At 48.9% G+C, this 21377-nt stretch overlaps 1 protein-coding gene across 3 annotated transcripts; it reads left to right on the forward strand.

The window, feature by feature from the left end:
• Positions 1-12871: 12871 nt before the first annotated feature.
• Positions 12872-19001, forward strand: Hmgb1 (high mobility group box 1). 3 transcript variants are annotated; one of them, XM_076561051.1, is made up of 5 exons: positions 12872-13322; positions 15531-15694; positions 15816-15961; positions 16303-16477; positions 17310-19001. In XM_076561051.1, the coding sequence occupies exons 2-5, from the start codon at positions 15545-15547 to the stop codon at positions 17484-17486; spliced, it is 648 nt and encodes a 215-aa protein (XP_076417166.1). In that variant the 5' UTR covers positions 12872-13322; positions 15531-15544; the 3' UTR covers positions 17487-19001. The 3 variants fall into 3 exon arrangements, with proteins under 3 accessions (XP_076417166.1, XP_006979676.1, XP_042123992.1); XM_006979614.4 differs by lacking the exon at positions 12872-13322 and adding an exon at positions 14776-15117; XM_042268058.2 differs by lacking the exon at positions 12872-13322 and adding an exon at positions 14824-14993.
• The last annotated feature ends 2376 nt before the right edge of the window (positions 19002-21377 follow it).

Below are 21377 nucleotides of genomic sequence, written 5' to 3' on the forward strand. Positions count from 1 at the left end.
GCCTTTGCCTCTCAAATGCTGGGATTAAAGGTGTGTGCCCCCTAAGAGTTGGGGTCTTCTTGTATAAGCTCAGGCTTGCCTTAAACTTGAAATCCCCCAGCCTCAGCTTCCTTAGTGTTCAAGTTACTGACAAGGGTCACCACACCTCTTCAAAAGGAATTCTCAGGTTAAGAGTATCTCATGACTCACCTTGAGGGCTCAAGCCTGCCATCCCAGCTCCTGGAAGTGGGTGGGACACTGAGACAAGAGGCTTTCAAATTCAAGGGCAGCCTGGGCTACCTACAGAGAGTTTGTCTCAAAATAAAGAATATTTCCACAGGAAGAGTTAGGATTCTTCTCCTCGTGGTGGAGGCCTTCCTTGCCTAGCAGGTAAAAAGCCCGGGGATCCTTGGTATCGCCAATGGGGGCAGAGAGAGGGGAGAAAATAAAGATGTCAGGACAGAGTATACCTCGGTGGGGGAGGTCTTCCTTACCATCACCAGGCCCTTGGTGTGATTCTCAGAGCAACCAATGAAAAGAGAACACTTCAGAGTCTTCTTCATGGTCATATGAAATACAAAGTCCCAAGGCACCAACTGCCAACTCAGGTGTGTCGACCGGGGCTAGGCAGGTGGCATCATGGGTCAGGGTCAGGGGCAGCCCTTAGGGACCATAGGGATGAGGGTAAAGTGGAGAACAGAGCTGTGGGGAGGATCACTCTGTAAGGACCTTGTCCTGCCAAAATGTAGGACTACCTGATGGGACCTCTGAATTTTTCTTTTTTTTGTTTTGGTTTGGTGGTGTTTTTTTTTGGGGGGGGGGGTGTTTGTTTTTCATTTTGGGTTTTTCCAGACAGGCTTTCTCTGATTAGCCCTGGCTGTCCTGAAACACTATATAGCCTTGCCTGACCTCGAACTCACAGAGATCGGCCTGTCTCTGCCTCCTGAGTGCTGAGACTAAAGGGGTGCGCCACTGGCTGGGACCTCTGATTTTCAAAAGAAGTCAAATATCTAGATTTTTGTTTAATTGTAAAAAAAAATCCAGCTTTTAAGATTTTTGGGGAAAAAATATGCTTATGTGTGTGTGCCTGTGTGAGTTTATGTACATCACATGCATCAGGTGTGAGTTTATGTACATCACGTGCATCAGGTGCCCTCAAGGTCAGAAGAGGGCACCACTGGGAACTGAGACCCAAACTCAGGTCCTCTGCCTGGACAGCCTATCTCTGAACCACAGAGTCGTCCCTACAGCTCCAAATTCCAACTTTTAAAACCACCTTTAGCCAAATGGAGCCCGTCGGTCAGTCGGATGAGGCCAGGGTGCGTGTTTGGACTGTCTCACCTGACCCTGTGTCTCTTAACTTCTTCTTGGGGTAACCCTGGGCTCTCACGAAAAACCTCCCAAAGTATCCCTTAAGAAAAGGCTCTCTGAGCAGGGCAGTAGTGGCAGTGCTTGAACCCCAGCACTCAGAGGCAGAAGCAGGAGAATCTCTGTGAGTTCGAGGCCAGCCTGGTCTACAGAGCAAGATCCAGGACAGCCAGTGATACACAGAGACATTGTCTCAAAACAAAAACCCAAAAAAACAAAAACCAAAATCCACAAAAGGCTCTCTGAAAATTAATATTTTGTAGCAAATATATGGATTAAGCACAGAGCTCTGAACTCCAGCAGTAGGTGAGTGAAATTTGCTCCTGATCGAGACGAGGGCCATTGCTTTTCAAAGTGTCAAATACCAAGCCAGCGCGAGGCTTTGGGAAGAAGACTGGCAAGTGGGGACCTTGCCCGTCCCTGGCTCTGACTGCTTGCTTAAACAGCACCACTCAGGGGCCGTTCGTTCCTTTTTAAGAAACAGCTTCCTCAAGATGTAATTCACACGCCATACAATTTACCCACTTAGAGTGCACAACGCTGTGGTCTGGGTCAGTCATGGGCTGTGCAGCCGTCACACAACCTAATTTTAGAACTCTCTCAGAAGCCGCCCTGAGAGAGCCTCATACACAGTAGCAGGCACTCACTCCCCTTCCCTGAAAGCCTTGGCAACCGCTGGTCTCCGGCTCTGGTTATCTCATAATCATGTGGGCTGTGCACTTTCTGTGTCTGCCTTCATTCACACAATGAAACATTTTATCTTTATAGCTTGTGTTCGTCTCCGCTCCTCTGTGTATGTGTGCATGCAGGTGTGAATGTGTGTGTGTGTGTGTGTGTGTGTGAGTTCACGCATGTATCCACATACACACGCGCATAGAGGCCTGAGGTCCACCTTGTGTGTTCATCACAAGGGTCCTTGTTTTCGGAGGCAGGGTCTCTCACTAGCTGGGGGCTTGCTGATTGGGCTCGGCTGGCTGGCCATCGGACACACGACCCCCCCACTCCCCATCCCCCACCCCCCACCCCTCACCCCCATTCCCTCCCACCCCCCCTCACTTCCCCAGCACTGGGATGACAAACACATTCTACCAGGCCCAGCTTTTGACATGAACTCTGGCCTTCGCGGTTCCAGGCCAAGACTTCACTGTCTCCCCAGCCTTCATTCGCCATGACTGCCGGGTAATACTTAACTGTGGCAAGCCTGGTGGCGGGCCTATAATCCCAGCTACTTGGAAGGGTGAGCTAAGAGGTTCACAAATTCAAGGCCAGCCTCAATAGCTTTGTGAGTGAGACCTTGTCTCAAAAAAAAAAAAAAAAAAAAAACCACCACCAACAACAAAAAGCAACTAATTTTACGGGGAGAGGAGGGGCAGGAGAGAAAGGGTTTCCCTGTGTAACCCTGGCTGTCCTGGAACTCGCTGTGTAGACCAGGCTGGCCTCGAACTCACAGAGATCCGCCTGCCTCTGCCTCCCGAGTGCTGGGATTAAAGGCGTGCGCCACGACACCCATTTGTCTCAAATTTTTTTAGAAAGTAAAGAAAAGGATGGGATTCTAGCTCAGGGCTAGATCTGTGTCTACTGCGTGGAAGGCCCGCGGTTCAATCCCCAGTGAAAAAACAAAACCCAAAACCTCACAGGCATGGTAGCTCACATCTTTAATCTCAGCATTCCCTAGGCAGAGGCTGGTGGATCTCTGTGAGTTTGAGGCCAGTCTGGTCTACAGAGTCAGCTACAGGCCAACCAGGCCTCCCTGAAGACCCTGTCTCAAAAATAAAGAAATAAAAAAACAGGGGCTGGGGTGGTTAAGAGCACCTGGCATCCACATGACAGCCAATAACCGTCTGCCGCTCTAGTTCCAGGGGATCCATCGCCTCTTCCAGCCTCTGAGGGCACCGGGTACACATGTGGTGCACGGGTGTACATGCAGGTCAAACACCTAGACACATACAAATAAAAAATGAAGGAGGGACACACAAATCAAATCAGCTGAAAAAAGATCCAACTGTATGGATATATCGCAGTTTATTTATCAACTCATTAGCTGATGAGCAGGTGAATTGTGTTCACCTTGGGATATATTACAAAAAAACACTGCAGTGAATGTGGATGATGTGCAAGTTTTTGTGTGGACATGTTTATTTCTTCCAGATCTAGGCCTGGGAGAGGAGTTGCCAGGTCCAGCGCTAACTCCGTGTGTCGAGCCCTCTGAGAAACAGCTTTGGCTTTTCCCCAAAGTCGCCTCCGTTATTTTGTCTACCCATCGGCAACCTATAAGGATTCTAGTTCTTCCACATGCTCGCCCAAACTTGCTGGAGCCTCTTTTTTAGTATGGTGACCTTTGTGTGGAAGGAGACATTTATTCTCAGAAATGTACTGCATTCGGTTTGTGATCTCGTGACTGAAATACCTGACAGAAAAGACGGAAGAAGGGCTCGCTGTGACTTGCAGTTGAGCGCTTCTCTTCATCCGAGATGGGGAGGCCTGGCAGAGCTCCTGAGTTCCCAGCTGGAGAAACTGAGGCAGGAGTTGTTCACATCCTGAGAACAAGCGGCAGAGAGCATGCTAGGGTCAGGAGACAGGCCAGACCCTTCAAAGGCTGGCACCTAGAAACCTGGTTCCACCATGTAGACCCCACCTCCGAACGCTCCCAGCCTCCCAACAAGGCGCCCTGAGCTAGTGAACAGAAGCCTGTGGGCCCTCGTGCAAAAACCCTAATGGACACTTTCGATAGGGAAGCTAGGTTGATATGTTGATGTGATTTCTCTCGTCAAACCCTGCAAAGAATGAGCTTTCCTGAATATATTATTATTTTATGTTTTATTAAAATAAAATAAAAATTTAGCCGGGCGGTGGTGGCGCACGCCTTTAGTCCCAGCACTCGGGAGGTAGAGGCAGGCGAATCTCTGTGAGTTCGAGGCCAGCCTGGTCTCCAAAGCGAGTTCCAGGAAAGGCGCAAAGCTACACAGAGAAACCAGATCGAACCCAGGGCCTTGTGCTTGCTAGGCAAGCGCTCTACCACTGAGCTAAATCCCCAACCCCATTTTTTTTTTTTTTTAATTTAATGCCTGGTCTCCTCTCCCTTACTACCCAGTGAACTATTCCACCTTAGGGAAAGTCACGGTATGAATAGCTTTGGCAGCTTTGGTGCTGCCCACAGCTGATGCCACGGCATGGCCCACCTGCCAAGCACACTCCCACAGAAGCGCTGGAGCAGTTCAGGAGGGCTCCAGGTCCCCCCAGAGCTGACCCTGGGCCAGGTCACCTCTCTCCTCCTGTTGCAGGTCTGTCTCCGTGCATCCACTGAATGGAACATCCCTTCATGTCAGAGGTGGTGGCAGGACCCTAAGCGGGAGAGACTGCAAAGGCCTCCGGAGCTACCAGAGGCCTGTATGTGGGAAGCTGTGGTGCAGGTGGGGGGTGGAAGGCAGGGCGCTTGCTTCTAAACAGCGTTCCACAAAGGGGTGTTTTAATCTTTTCCTTCCATCCTTGGGGTAAGTACTTGAGTATGTCTGAGTCAGGAAGAGTTCAAAGTAAATGTTAAAACTGGGCATGGTAGCATGCACCTCTAATGCCAATGCTAACAGGGTGGAGACAGGAAGATTGCAAGTGTGAGCTAGCCTAGGCTACATAATGCTGTCCCACAGAAATGAGGATGAAGGGAGTTCGCAAATAAATGGTAACATACTATGACTGATAGATGCTAATCATATGTAGTATTTTTAAAAATAATTTATTCATTTTTATTTTAGGTGCATTGGTGTTTTGCTTGCATGTATGTTTGTGTGAGGGTGTAGGATCCCCTGGAACTGGAGTTACAGGCAGTTGTGAGCTGCCATGTGGGTGCTGGGTATTGAACCCAGGTCCTCCGGAAGAGCAGTCAATGCTCTTCACTGCTGAGCTGTCTCTCCAGCCCCGTATATAGTGGGGTTTTTTTGTTTTTGTTTTTGTTTTTTTTCGAGACAGGGTTTCTCTGTGTAGCTTTGCGTCTTTCCTGGAACTCACTTGGTAGCCCAGGCTGGCCTCGAACTCACAGAGATCTGCCTGCCTCTGCCTCCCGAGTGCTGAGATTAAAGGTGTGCGCCACCACTGCCCAGCTAGTGTTTTTAAAACTTAAGTACTCTTAACCACTGGGCCATCTCTCTAACCCTGAAACTTGTTAAGTTGGGCCATCTCTCTAACCCTGAAACTTGTTAAGTAGTGTTTTAACTTAACAAGTTTCAGGGTTAGAGAGATGGCCCAGTGGTTAAGAGTACTCGTTGCTCTTGCAGAGGACCACTGAAGCAGGACTTCAGCTCCAGCACCCACATATTGGCTCCTGTAATTTCAGTTCTAGGAGATCCAGCATCCTCTTCTGGCCCCGAGAGGGCACCAGGCATACACATGGTGCACAGACATATATGTATTCAAACACTCATGCACATAAAAATAAAAATAAATAGAACTTTCTTTAAAAGAGAGTATAAAAGGGCTGGAGAGATGGCTCAGGGGTTAAAAGCACTGACTGCTCTTTCCAGAGGACCCTGGTTCAAATCCCCACTCCCACATGGCATCACACAACCATCTGAAACTCCAGTCCAGGGCACCATCCGGCATCAGGTACCAGACACACATTCAGGCACAGCACTCACATACATAAGAAAATAATTTAGTTTTTAAAAAGAGAGAGAGAGTATAAAAATCTTCACCTGGCTTTGGGTAGTGGTGGTGCATTCTTTAATCCCAGCACTCAGGAGGCAGAGGCAGGCAGATCTCTGAGTTTGAATTCACCCTGGTTTACAGAGTGAATTCCAGGACAGCCAGGGCTGTTACACTGAGAAAAACCCTGTCTAAAAAAAAAAGAAAGAAAAGAAAGAAAGAAAGAAAGAAAGAAAGAAAGAAAGAAAGAAAGAAAGAAAGAAAGAAAGAAAGAAAGAAAGAAAGAAAGAAAGGAATCAAACAAAAGTCTTCACTTGGCCAAGCAAGGTATGGAACACTAATAATCCCTGCACTTGGGAGGTGGGGGCAGAGGGATCACCAGGAGTTCAAGGCCAGTATGCAAACACAAAACAACACCCCTCCCCAAACAAATCTCCACGTGCAAGAATTTTGTTTGCTTGTTTTGCTTTTTTTGTTTGTTTGTTTGGTTTTTTTTTTGTTTTTGTTTTTTTTTTTTTGCTTTTTCGAGACAGGGTTTCTCTGTGTAGCTCTGGCTGTCCTGGAACTCGCTCTGTAGACCAGGCTGGCCTTGAACTCAAAGAGATCCTCCAGCCTCTGCCTCCTGAGGGTTGGGACTAAAGGCATGCATCACCGCCGCTGCCCAGGCTGCATCCTGACTCTTCCTTTTGTTTTTTCAATGATGCAGAGCCAAGGAGTAAGCAAGACATCAAACGAAGTTCTACAACCTCTCCACCCAACCGTGAGTTTCACTCTTTTCCTCCATCATTTCTCCTCTAGTTTCTGTCTTTCTCTTTTGGGTTTTTTGTTTGTTTCTTCAGTTTGGTTTTGGTGTTTTATTTATTATTATTATTTTTCGTTGTTGTTGTTGTTGTCGCTTTTCTAGACTGGGTTTCTGTGTATCCCTGACTGTCCTGGATCTCGCTCTGCAGACCAGGGTGGCCTTGAACTCACAAAGATCCACCTGTCTCTGCCTCTCTAGTGCTGAGGTTAAAGGTATGCATCGCCAGGCCCCCCTGGATGACTTTCGTGAGTAGATTTTCTCCTTCATCTCGGGCTCAGCCGGTGGAATTTACATTATCAAGCTTGTGCTACAAGCACTTTTACCACAGTGAACTGCGGCAGGCCAAATAAGCATTTATCACAGTGCATTGCTTAAAAGTACTTTTCAAGCAGGGTGTGGTGGCCCACGCCTTTAATCCCATATCTCTGGAGGCAGAGGCAGGAGACTCTCTTGAGTTCCAGGCAGCCTGGTCTATATAATGATTTCCAGGGCAGCTGGGGCTGTTAGAGAGATCCTGTTTCAAAGAAAAGAAATACAAATAGCTCCCAACAGGCTTTGGAAATTTAATCTTCATGAGGGAGGAACCCAGGCAAAATTCGGACAAACTTGAGTGGCTCCATTAGCTGACCGCAGATTGTCTCTGAAGGAAAGGGTCCCGAAGCAGGTCCGTGGACCCTTGTTTTCTTTACCCATTTCTGAAAAGCGAATGAAGAGTGAGCCAGAGCACATCCTGAGAGCAACCACACTGAGATCTCAGGTGGCTTGGGGAGACACAGCTCCAGCCCCACTCTGGGGCAGTTGAGGCAGGAGGATCCCTGTTTGAGGCCAGCCTGGTCTAAGTTCCAGGATATCCAGGGCTCCACAGAGAAACCCTGTCTCCAAAAACAGGAAAGAAGAAAGGAAGGTAGGAGAAAATAAGGGAGGGGGGGGGAAGCTGCCATCTGGCTGTTGCACATGGCACTCACATACACGATAATAATAATAAATAAAAATAAATTAAAAATAAAAGTCAGGCAGTGGTGTTGCATGCCTTTAATCCCAGCACCCTTGGGAGGCAGAGGAGGCGGATCTCTCGAGTTCAAGGCCAGCCTGGTTTACAGAGCGAGTTCCAGGACAGCCAGGGCTACACAGAGAAATTCTGTCTCGAAACAACACACACACACACACACACACACACACACACATGTTTGTATATGTCCATTTATATTAGAGAAACCCTCATACATAAATACACACATACACATCTTTCTTTGTCTTCATTATTATTATTATTTAATTTTTTATTTTATGTGTGTGGATGTTTTGCCAGTATGTATGTCTGTGTCCCACATGCATACCTGGTACCCTCACAGGCCAGAGGAAGATGTTGTAACCCTGGAACTGGACTTCCAGGAGATTGTAAGCTGCTGTGTGGATTCTATGAGGAAAGCTTGTGTCTTCTGGAAGAGCAGCCATCGGTCTTAATCACTGAGCAAAAGCCCTGCCTCTTCATTTTTGTTATTCTGTCTGTCTATCTATCTATCTATCTATCTATCTATCTATCTATCTATCTGTCAATTTTTGAGAGGGAGAGGGAGAGGGAGAGGGAGAGGGAGAGGGAGAGAGCGAGAGAGCGAGAGCGAGAGCGAGAGCGAGAGCGAGAGCGAGAGCGAGAGCGAGAGAGAGAGAGAGAGAGAGAGAGAGTCTCATAGTGTAGCCTTGGCTGGCCTGGAGCTCTTTTAACCAGTCTGGCATCAAACACATAGAGACCAGCCTACCTCTGCCTCCTGAGTGCTAGGATTAAAGATGTGTACCACCACATCCAGGCCTCATTTTTAAATTACACGAAATGGGGTTCACTTGATATCCATACTCTGTCTGAGTATAACAACATATTATTTATTCTATTCTCCTGTCTTCTGATTTAAAAAGACGTGACACTTAGACCCAAAGATGGAAAAGAAAAATTAAAATAATGCACCGTAAGTACTGACCCCACGACTAATTCATTTGTGTCCAACACACCGAATTTGAGCATGCACTACCTGCCAGGCACTGGACTAGGCGCCTGGGATCTGAACAGAAGGCCAGTCCCAGCCGGAAGGAGAGAGGCACAGTGTGGGTGGGACAGGCAGAGCAGCAGTAACTGCCAATCACAGTGAGTTCAGTAATTCATGAACAGAATATTATGGGATTGTAAAAAAGGAGAGGCACTACATCTGTTCTAGGGATATCAAAGAAGGGAACAGAATGCAGACTCGTGAAGGATGCCTGTAATCCCATCCTGATGGAGGCAGAGGCAGGAGGATGGACAGCTTTAGGTCAGCTTGGGCCTCGCAGTGAGAACTGGTCTCAAAAAAAACAACAACCCTGGAAGGTCTGTAACTCTTGGCTGAACAAGGTGTTCTGACTTTTCCAGTTAGATAATGTAATTTGGAGTAAACTTCCTAAGAGCTAAGGAAAATGATCTGGCCGGGCGGTGGGGGCGCACCCCTTTAATCCCAGCACTCAGGAGGCAGAGGCAGGCGGATCTCTGTGAGTTCAGGGCTAGCCTGGTCTACAAAGTGAGTTCCAGGAAAGGCACAAAGCTACACAGAGAAACCCTGTCTCGGAGAAAACAAAAAACAAAAACAAACAAACAAACAAAAAACAAAAAAAAAGGGAAAATGATCTGTTCATTTGTGGCTCATGTGTCACATGGAAGGCAAGGGTGGGCATCGGCTTTCGAGATCAGGGCTAAGAAGTCTAGTGCAGACTGAACTATTGTGGGGTTTTGTTTGTTTGCTTGCTTTTTTGTTTTTGTTTTGAGACAGGGTTTCTTTGTGTAATCCTGGATCATGGCTGTCGTAGAGTTTACTCTGTAGACCAGGTTGGCGTCTAACTCCCAGAAATCCACTGCCTCTGCCTCCTGAGTCCTGGGATTAAAAGTGTGTGCCACCATGCTCAGCAGATTGTGCTTTTTAAGGCCAGCCTGGTCTACAGAGTGAGTTTCAGGACAGCCAGAGCTACACAGAGAAACTGTCTCAAAAAACCAAAATAAATAAATAAAAAAAATTATTCTTAAAACATCAGTGTGTATGTGTGTGTGTGTGTGTGTGTGTGTGTGTGTGTGTGTGTGTGTGTGTGTGTATTGTGAGCATGTGGGAGGGATTGAATTCAGGGCCTTGGGAAACTCTGCCACTGACCTAAATCTCTTCTCAAATACAGAAATCAAATTCCCTGCTAGTAGAACTCTGTAGATCCTCTCCAGCACGGAATCCTTAAAGAAGTGCAGCCCCCAGACAAGGTGAAGATCAGTGCTATTTGCAGTGAAAAAAACCAAGACAAACAGTTTAACTAGATTTGTGACTGTTCGTCTTCACGTGAAATTAAAATAGGAAGAAAACCTCAAGATTAGTTATACTTGAGATTTCCTAAATTATGGGATGGAAGGAGTCTGTATGATGCAATTTTAAACTTTAAATAAAAAGTTCTGGTTTGGCCAGGTGGTAGTGGCACACATCTTTAATCCCAGAATTTAGGAGGCAGAGGCAAGTGGATTCCATGAGTTCAAGGCCAGCCTGGTCTACAGAGTGAGTTCCAGGACAGCCAAGGCTACACAGAAAAACCCTGCATCGAAAAAACCAAAAAAAAAAAGAAAAGAAAAGAAAGGAAGGAAGGAAGGAAGTCCAGGTCTGTCACCACCTTTGGTGGCACATGGAGCCTAATGAGTTAGAGGACAACCTGGGCTACATAGAAGATCCTGTCTCAAAGGTGGGAGGGTGCCATCCTAGGGCTGGAGGTACCACACACACAAATGTTATTAAATAAAATTAAAATAAAAAAAACCCATTAAATCGTGAGAGGACAAAGAGGCCAGCTTGGGCTACACAGCAAAACCCTGTATCCAAAACGTAAAATGTAATCCTCACAATAAGCCTTGGCCATCTGTTTTAAGGGTGGGGAACCTGATGCACAGGGATGGTAGATTTGAACCTCTGGCTGTTCAACTCCGAAGCCCGTTACTTCCTACCCTTCCCAAATGGAACCTCAGGTGGGCCCTTTCCTCTCCCGTTGCTCTGTGGGCCATTAATTTACCCTCCAAGTGAAAACATCCAAGTGTCTAGACAACTAGTCGAGTGGGCAGCTGGACCAGGACCAGTGCTGGGAAATATTGACAGTGCCACATTAGTGGGGATGCTATTGAGAATATTTTAATTATTCTAATATAATCTATATGTTTGTATACATTATGTGTATGCATGTGTATACGTATGTAAGCTGCCATGTAGGTGCTGGGAACTGAGCCGAGGTCTTCTGCAAGAGCAGGAGGTGCTTTGCACCAAGAACCATCTCTCCACCCCTCTATTGACCATTTTATAAAGATCTAAGATGATGCAACAGGACTGCAATTAGGTAGGTGTATCTAAATACAAAACTTGGTTTGGACCGGGAGGTGGTGATGGCGCACGCCTTTAATCCCAGCACTCGGGAGGCAGAGGCAGGTGGATCTCTGTGAGTTTGAGGCCAGCCTGGTCTACGATGAGATCCAGGACAGGCTCCAAAAGCTACACAGAGAAATCCTGTCTGGAAAAAACAAAACAAAACGAAAAGAAAACACACACACACACAACAACAACAACAACAACTCGGTTTGCAGCAGGAAGGGTAAATATATGTGAGAACAACAATTTAAAAGTTAACGTATTTTAAATATTGATAGCACACAATGCCTGTTCATATAGTCCTTAATACCAGGGCGGTTTTTTGTTTGTTTGTTTTTTTGAGACAGGGTTTCACTATGTAGCCCTGGGCAGGCCTGGGACTCACTCTGCAGACCAGGCTGGTCTGGAACTCACGGAGATCCTCCTGCCTCTGCCTCCTGAATGCTGGGACTAAAAGCCTTTGCCGTCCCACCCAGCAATACAGGGTTTTGTGTGTGTGTGTGTGTGTGTTTCTTTAGTGTACTGTCCATTCACACCAATGATATTCCGTGAACCAAGAGCATATTTAAAAAAAAAAAAGACAATGGACATTAAAACCACTGAAAAGATGATCTAAACCTATTCCCAATAAGCATAATAAATTCGAGCAAAGCCATTAGATAACAGGGCCTTGGAAGTGGTCTAGAAATCCAACCCACTGTGGTCTGTTTTGACTTGGATCGATTGCATTTGGGAGGAATTCTTTGTTGGGGAGAGGAGCGTCTAAGATGTCAGAGAGTGAAAAAGAAATGGGGATGTCTGCTGTAACTGAAGAGAGGTGTGGCCTGGCCCCCTGAAAGGGGGAGATAGTAGATTCACCAAGGACTAAGGTAAGCCCGTGGCCTTTGGAGCCGGGCCTGGCTGTTTTCTCGGGAGACCTAAGTGTGACTCCCAGCCAGCTAGGTGAGTGGGAGAGCGCGCAGCCCAGCAGCCCGCGGGGTTGGGCCCAGGCACTCTCCGCCTGCGCCTAGCCAGTCCCGCAGGTAACAGCAGCCCCAAACGTCGGGTAATCTTAGAGCGGGCACATGTATGCACTAAGTGGTGTGATCGAAGGGGAGATAGCGAACACAAAGATTCGTTTGATTCTCCCAGTAATCCACACCAAGGCACCGAAAGCAGCCCGAGTGTGTGCGTGGGGGCGGGGCGGGGCGGTCGGGAATGCACTCGCTCCTTGCAGCCGGGCCCGCGCACACCTTGCCCGGGAGCAGCCCGGCTCCAAACCCCGCTGGCTGTGCATTAACTCCCGGGCCTAAAGCTTGGGTGTCCGGGAAGCTCCAAACAGTGCTTTGTGCTTGATCCAAGGGGGGAAGAAAAAAAAAAAAAAAGTTCCAGGAGCTGGGTTGCAACCGGGGCGCCTGCTGCTCCTGGGTGCAGACCAGGCCTCCGGGGCAGGGCGATGCGGCCCCGGGGGCGGGGTGGGCTGCAGCGGCGCGGCCGTCCCGAGGCCCGCAGACCTCCCCCCCTCTCCCTCCCCGAGGCCCGCCGACTCCGGGGGCGGGGGCGGGGGGAGGCCTGGGCGAGCACGGGCCGCGCGGCTCAACGGCTCGGGGCGGGAGAGGGGGGGGCGGGCCTGCGGGAGCCGCCCGGGCCTGCGGACGCGGCGGGGGCCGCGGCGGCAGCGGGGGGCTCCGGGCGCGCGCGCCGCGGGCTCGGGGCCGCCGCAGGCCTCGCCAGGCACCACGGAGCTCGGCTGCTCCGGGAGCCGCCGCTGCCTCCACCACCGCCGCCGCCGCCGCCGCCGCCGCTCCCGCCTCAGCCTCTCGGGCCGGCGGGCGCGCACGCACGCACACACACACACACATTCAGATTTGCGCGCTGTTTCAATCCTCGGTGACGTGTCCCCGGGGCCGGCCAATGGCGCGCGGGCTCTGGTCAGGACAATGGGAGGGAACGGGCCAATGAGCGGGCCCGGTGAGTTGGCGGTAGCCAATAGGAGGCGCGCTGGCTGGAGAGTAATGTTACAGAGCGGAGAGAGTGAGGAGGCTGCGTCTGGCTCCCGCTCTCACAGCCATTGCAGTACATTGAGCTCCATAGAGACAGCGCCGGGGCCAGCGCGAGCCGGACGGGCGACTGGGCGACTCGGTGCCTCGCGGAGGGTGAGTGCGGGGACGGCGGGCGGCGGGGCGGGCGCCGCGGGGCGGCCGGGGAGCCCGCGCGCGCGGCGGCCGGAGCCCCGCGGCCCGGAGCCGGCGGGTCAGGCTCCACACAAAGGCAAATGAGGGGGGACCGCGGGGGGGAAACTGCGCACGGAGCGAGGCTCCGCCGCCGCCGCCGCCGCGAACGCTGCCCTGCGGCCGCCGAGCCGAGCCGAGCCGCGCCGCGGGCCTCCCTCCCGGGCGGCCGCCACTTCACACCCGCGGCGGCGGCGGTGGCGGTGGTGACCGCGGCCGAGCTTCTCTGGCGCAAAAAAAAAAAAAAATTTTTTTTTTTTTGGTTTCAGACGATGAGGATTTTATTTTTTTAATTTTTTAAAAACGTGTTTGTGTGGCCCCCGGGGCCGGGCGGGCGAGCGGCGTGCGCGGAGCGGGCGGGCGGGCAGGCAGCGGCGGCGGCGGCGCTTCCCGGCTGCATGGGCGGCCGCGGCGGCGGCGGCGGCGGGGAGCGCGGGGCGGCGGGCGGGCGGGCGGGGCGCCGCTGCGGGCGAGGGCGGCGCGGGTGGGCCGGGGGCGGCCGTGCGGGGCGGCTCGGGCCGGGCGCGGCGGCGGCGGCGGGCGGGCGAGCGGAGGGGGGGAGCGGCGCCGCTGCGCTCGCTGGAACATGGCTGACTTCGGGCCCGGCGCTGCTGCTGGCTGGAGAGAAAACAAGGCGGGCGGGCGGGCGGGGGGAGCTGGGCGCAGCAGTTCTGAGTGAGGCAACTTTTTTTTTTCCCCTCTCTCCCCCCCCTTCTCCCTCTTCTTCCTCTCTCGCTCCTCGCCACGGCCCCGCGTTCTCCGTGCGGGGGCGGCGGGGCGCGCGGAGGGAGACGGCGCGGGGGCCGCGGGCGGGCGGGCGAGCGGGAGGGGGGGGGGGTGGCGGGGCGGGGGGGGGAGGGGAGCCGCGCGCCCCCGCCCCTCCCCCGCCGCCATGGCGAGTGCGCCAGCGCCCCGCCCGCGCGCGCGCTCACACTCGCACACACACTCACACATAGGCGCGCGCACACAAAGGGAAGGAGCCATATTCTCGCTGGCTCGCTGGCTCGCGCTCGCCCTCGCGGCGGCGGCGGCGCAGGCGGGGAGGACGCGCGGCCCGGGCGGCGCAGGCGGCGGCCATTCCGTGCGCCGGCCCCCATTTCGAGCGGGGCTCCGCTCGCTCGCGCGCTCCTCTCTGCGCCGCCGCGGCCGCCGACAAAATGGGGGCGGCGGGCGAGCCTGCGGGCCTGCGGCCTTCCGGGCGCACGTGGCGGCCTCGGGCCAAGTTCGGGGGTGGGGGTGGGGGGCGGGGAGCCGGGCCCGCGCGCGCGCGATCGCGCCGGGGCACCCCAACTTTGCACGGGCCCCGGTGTTAAAAAGGACGGATAAACAGGCCCCGGGCCACCCCCGGGGGTGGCGGCGGGGCGGGGAGGGGTGGGGGGGACGGCGGCGGCGGCGGCAGGAGTGGCTTTTGTCCCTCATCCTTGTTTACTCGGAGAAACTTCAGACCGGACGTGTGCAGTCAGAGCAGAAACGCATCTCGGGGCCAAAGCGATAGGAAGCGGCGGCCTCGGCCTGCCCCGGCCCCGTCTCCGCCCGCCCGCCCGAGCAAAGTTGGATGCGGAGCCGCGGTGTTCCGTAGAGCTGGGCAAACTTTAGGTGCACGGCGGGGATTCATTGTTTGGGCTTGGGATTTTCCCCCCTGCCTCCTTTTCTAGGCCTGTAATTCTCTAAGGTCTACGGGATCATTCCCTGTGCACTGCGAAATCCACTAATGGACAGGGTGCGTTTTCTTCCTTTTTAATGAGCGTTTGTTTCGTCCCGGTTTAAGAAAATTTTTTTTTAGATTTAAAAATGGTTTTTAATGACTGGTTGGGCAGTCGTTTAGAAGAGACAGCGAATGCTTGAGTGTGTCCGTCTACACTCTGTGTGATCACACTGGGGGACCGTGGTTTTGTGTGTGTGTGTGTGTGTGTGTGTGTGTGTGTGTGTGTGTGTGTGTGTGTCCTATCTTCTCTCTGGCTTCTAGGAACTGGTTAGCAAAGCGTTTGCAATGTTCTGTCTGGCTTTTATGGGAGGTTGTCGTCACCGCTCTGTTAAATAACACAGGCTTTGGTTGGCCTTGCCACCCTGAGCGGTTTGAAGCTTGTCAATCTCATCCCAGTCTCGTTGCTAACATTGAGTGCTCTCTTTTAGAAAATCAACTAAACATGGGCAAAGGAGATCCTAAGAAGCCGAGAGGCAAAATGTCCTCATATGCATTCTTTGTGCAAACTTGCCGGGAGGAACACAAGAAGAAGCACCCGGATGCCTCTGTCAACTTCTCAGAGTTCTCGAAGAAGTGCTCAGAAAGGTGGAAGGTAAGGGGGATTGAAACACTGACAGCCAGTTCTTCCACATGACATGAAGGGGCCTGGCTGGCTGTTCTCAGACCGCGGGCCTTAGTAAATGTTGTGTCAAGTTTACCATTAACTTTTCTAGACCATGTCTGCTAAAGAAAAGGGGAAATTTGAAGACATGGCAAAGGCTGACAAGGCTCGTTATGAGAGAGAAATGAAAACCTACATCCCCCCCAAAGGGGAGACCAAAAAGAAGTTCAAGGACCCCAATGCACCCAAGAGGCCTCCGTGAGTACAGCTTTTATTTTGAGGTGTTTCACGGTAGATACAAATTGATTGGGCTACCTTGAGTGTCCAGTTTCTGGTCATGTATGTAAGGTGTCAAAGTTGTCACTCATGTTGGGTAGATGCATTAGCCAAGGCATTTGGATTCAGATAGTTGGTTTCTTTACACCCTCTGTCGCTTACAAAGGGTTTTTTGACTCCTTTGTATCTTTAGAAATTGTTCAAAACTAATTCAAAATATCCTGCATCAGTACAAGAGATTAGTAGGTCCTTATATTGCAAAACAGTACAAGTTTGACAACACTTGGTTTTGTTCAAATTCTAAAATAAATTTCTGGTTTTAGTTCGGCCTTCTTCTTGTTCTGTTCTGAGTATCGCCCCAAAATCAAAGGAGAGCACCCCGGCTTGTCCATCGGGGACGTGGCGAAGAAGCTGGGGGAGATGTGGAACAACACCGCTGCGGACGACAAGCAGCCCTACGAGAAGAAGGCTGCCAAGCTGAAGGAGAAGTACGAGAAGGTAAGGAGTGTGGGCTTGCTCTCCCCCCAAGGGGGACAAGAAATGATTCCACTTGAGGACTCAGTTTCCTTTGTGCTTGCAGAGTCCATTTTTCAATAGGAATTGTAAAAATTGCATGGAGTCTGACTTGAGCTGAGGCCATATATTTAAGCTGTTTTAATTTTATTTCTTGATGTCTCCAACTTTCAGGAAAATTGGGTAGTTACTTTGGGGGAGAATGATTTTTAAATGGTTAGGCATACAGTACAAAAATAGGTTAGGCAAAATAACTACATAACTGTACTGTCTATACACATTATGTTCACTTTGGATTAAAAAAGTTAAATTTCAAGCCTGCCAAGGTAACTATAAATAGGATGAAGGAAAGTTGTGATTCCTATACCTAAATTGAAATGCTTAAATACTTAAACTAATTTTTAAGTTCATTTATTCTGAAAATAATCCATTTATAGCTGTTAATGCGTGTTTACTAGCATATCACACACACAGTATTCTACTATGAATAACTAGGGTCTGGCCATGAACCTGTGGAATGCTGTTTTGTGTTCAGAAGGTGGCAGTGTTACCCTTTGATCAGTCGCTGCCTTCTAGTTCTCATAAACGAGAGTTAGGATGCGGTACATAATTGCACCTCAGTGAGGCATAGCAATACCGATAGTGGACTGTCATCTCTGAGTTGTGGGCTGCTAATTGTTCATTTTTATGTGCCTTTCCCCATGCTCTGGTCATTTGGGAGGTTCAGTGGGCCGACGTGTGTGCTGTGGAGACTGAAGTTCTGTCATGTTTTTGTGTGTGTGTCTTCTGTTATTTTCTCCTCCCTTTGTTTTGGAAGGATATTGCTGCCTACAGAGCTAAAGGAAAACCCGATGCGGCGAAGAAGGGGGTCGTCAAGGCTGAAAAGAGCAAGAAAAAGAAGGAAGAAGAAGATGAGGAGGAGGATGAAGAGGATGAGGAAGAGGAGGAAGAAGAGGAAGACGAAGATGAAGAAGAAGATGATGATGATGAATAAGTTGGTTCTAGCGCAGTTTTTTTTTCTTGTCTATAAAGCATTTAACCCCCCTGTACACAACTCACTCCTTTTAAAGAAAAAAATTGAAATGTAAGGCTGTGTAAGATTTGTTTTTAAACTGTACAGTGTCTTTTTTTGTATAGTTAACACACTACCGAATGTGTCTTTAGATAGCCCTGTCCTGGTGGTATTCTCAATAGCCACTAACCTTGCCTGGTACAGTCTGGGGGTTGTAAATTGGCATGGAAATTTAAAGCAGGTTCTTGTTGGTGCACAGCACAAATTAGTTATATATGGGGACAGTAGGTTTTTTTTTTTGTTTTTATTTTTTGTTTTTGTTTTTTTTTTTTCATCTTCAGTTGTCTCTGATGCAGCTTATTACGAAGATAATTGTTGTTCTGTTAACTGAATACCACTCTGTAATTGCAAAAAAAAATTGCAGCTGTTTTGTTGACATTCTGAATGCTTCTAAGTAAATACAATTTTTTTTATTAGTATTGTTGTCCTTTTCATAGGTCTGAAATTTTTCTTCTCAAGGGGAAGCTAGTCTTTTGCTTTTGCCCATTTTGGGTCACATGAATTATTGCAGTGTTTTCTTTTCATATAGTTAGCTGGATAAAAAAAGCTTTTATCTACACACCCTGCATATTGTGATGGGGGTAACATTTTCATCCATAGTTGAAACTCCAAAGTCGTGATCAGTTGGATAAGAGATAGTACATGACCTACATGCAAAGCTGAGAATGCTCGAAGATCGATTCTATCACACGGTGTGGGATTATTAGAATCAAACCATCTGAAAGTCTGTCCTTGAGGGACTAATAGAAGAGTACGTTCTATTCTAATCACAAGGACTCTTAACTTCCATTACTGTGTAATGGCAGTGACATTCTGCAGTTCCCTGTTTAAGACCTGAGAATGTATCCCCAAAAGCGTGAGCTTAAAATACAAGGCTGCCATGTTAAACTTGTGTTGACATGAGTTCTGACGAGAATGCTGGCTGTAATTCATGCCTTTGCCCATCTATCTAAGGATTGCTCAGGAAACTTGACTGTTCGAAAGTATTTTTAATTAGTTGAGCCAGCTTTTCTTAAAATTATGCCACATTTAAAATTAAAGTAAGGGTATATTTTCCTATATTGTGATTTGTTCCTTGATAAATCAGACACAAGAGAAGACGATAAACTTTGCACATTAGTACCAGTTGTCCAATCCATTTGGTTTTTCTTTATAAAACCCAAACTCATTCATTAGTCATGTTTAATCTTCTTAGCAGTTAGGGAACAATTTGGCAATTTTGTGGTTTTTTGAGATTATCAGTCTCTTAAAGTGCCAGTGTTTTAAAATAGCGTTCTTGTAATTTTATGCGCTTTTGTGATGGAGTGCTGTTTGTTACATAATTTTGACTTGGGTTCTTTACATTTGCGTTTGTTTATGTAATTTGAGGAGGAATACTGAACATGAGTCCTGGATGATACTAATAAACTAATAATTGCAGAGGTTTTAAATATTAAATATGACTTTCACTTAAGAACTTTAAGCTTTCTGTCACGCTGCTGGTGCCTGGCAGTCAACAACTCAAGGCATTTTCCCATTAAAAACACTTAGACCGTGCCAGTAAGACTGCGACACCTCCAGAGGAAGGAGGGAACCAGCTCCCGGTTCTGACCACGTGCTCACCTGCACTCATGGACACAACAGTAATAAAATTTAAAATGATATAAATAGGCTAAAGGTTTTTGTCAAGCGTCCCAAATATGGATAGAGACCATAATCTTCCAAGATGTTAAAGTGGTGAGTTAACAAGATCAATTTAAAATGACTCTTAGGTGAAGGGTTGGTTTCAGAGATCGCACGTCAGTTCTAAGCCTGTAGTGGACCTCCGGCTGTAGAGATCTTGATTTCTGACTTAGGAACAAGTCACTGACTCAGATGGAAGTTGGTGCTGGTGCTTTAGAACCGCCATTGTGGACATCTGTTGTTAGTAAGCCATCCATTTAAAAGTGAACTCTGCCTCAAGGAACTTCTTTGTAGCTTTAGTGGGTGTGTCGTGACAGCTGCCCTTTTAAAGATGTTAAGAATGGGAACAGTTTGCCTTGCTTAACCAGCTTCAGATCTTAACATCAAGAAATGGAACAAAAAACTCTTAAATTGGAGGATTAATGAGTTCTGTTCAGTGTCCAAGCAAGTATCCCCTGGAACTGTGGTTTGGCTCTTAAATTTTAAGCTGATGAAAGTGAGTGGAAATTAAGTAATGCAATATAAAACTTGTATAAACAGTTTTGGAAAGGTAGAATTACTTTCAAGCTTGAGACAGTGACAGCACAATAGAATCAAAAGATGAAAGTATATAGGTTTTGGTACTGTGTTTAAAGGAGTGTTCTCGTAACCCAGGCTTGCCTGGAGCTCGCTATATAGCAGAAGATTGGATCCCCACCTCTGCTTCCCAAGTGCTGGGATTACTGATAGGTGTCACCACACCTAGTGGATTTTTTGTAATTTAAAAATGATGCCATCCTTTTTTTTTTAAATTTGATCCCCAGGACCCACCACTCCTGCAAGTCATTTCTGGCCTAGATGTGTGAGAGACTCACTGGCATGCTGAATTTCGTTAACTAGCTTCTGGGTTGAATTTGGCCGGTATCAAACTGTCTTGTCTAGCATTCAGCTTCCAAACTACCGTAAAGTGCATCCACATGTGTTTGCTTTGTTTAGAGTGAAATTTGGGCACAAATTCACTAGTGGAGCACACCTTTTAATTCTAGCACTGGGAGGCAGAGGGATCGTTTGAGGCCAGCCAGGTCTACATACTGAGTTCCGGGACAACCAGGGCTGCACAGAAACCCTGTATCACCACCACCCCCACCTTCTGAGAAAATGAAATTTGGAAGAGGAAAGTACGAACACTACAGGGCGAAAGGTAAGGGATGAAGAGGAACACGCGGTTTAGACAGTTGCCTTGGTGCTTAGGGAATCGAGTATAGCTCAGGTGGTGTAGTATGTCGAACCACACGGGAAAATACTGGTCTTTGGCTTGCAGAATGTGGCCAAGCCCAAATCCAGGTTTGAGCCAATGTACCTGAGAAGAGCCTCATGGCTTTTTGTCAAACATGCCAGTATTAACATTCCTGCAAACCTGCACACATCACAGCTTAAGTCCTAAGTGAACCATTGCCTACTGATTAGGTTCATAGATAAGGGGCTGTGAAGTTCCTTAAACTTGTTTTTCCATTTACATCAATTTCTGTGGTCCTTGGAATATCTCAATACTAGGTCAAAACAGGTTGGATAGCCCCGTGAAGAGGTGAGGCTCTTTAGGGATATGTAAGCATATCCCTAAGCAAAGCAGTGCTAACAATTTTGGGAAATTCCCTGGGGTTCAGCCAAGTTACTTCCTTGAGTAAAGGAGCAGAATGTCGCTGTGCTTTAGAAATGCATTCATGATACATGATAGCACAGAAATCCAAGCCACACACAACACTACCACACTTAACCGATATGCCAGGGAGAAACGGTCCCGTTCAGTATGGTCGTTGGGTTGGGCCCTAACGGGTTTATTTACAAATTTATCAACAGGAGAGGAAGTAATACAGCTAAGGAATAATACCACCTCAGGAATGGTGGGCGTGGTGTGCAGACACTGGAATCCAGGGCTAGCGCAGCAGGGAAGGGTTGGAGTTGTAACTGTGTGTAGAGTTCGGATCTCCAGCTCCAAAAGAAAACGGAAAGGCACAGGGTACATTTCTTTTAAAGTTATCCTTTGAGACAGGGTTTCACTATGTCAACCAGGCTGACTTCAAACGGAGATCCATATGCTTCTGCCTCCCCAGTGCCAATTTTAAAGGTGTGCACCACCTCGCATACCTATTGAAAAAAGTTTGTGTGTGTGTG

This window comes from Peromyscus maniculatus, chromosome 23 (genome assembly GCF_049852395.1).
Source record: "Peromyscus maniculatus bairdii isolate BWxNUB_F1_BW_parent chromosome 23, HU_Pman_BW_mat_3.1, whole genome shotgun sequence".
NCBI classification, from domain to species: domain Eukaryota; kingdom Metazoa; phylum Chordata; class Mammalia; order Rodentia; family Cricetidae; genus Peromyscus; species Peromyscus maniculatus.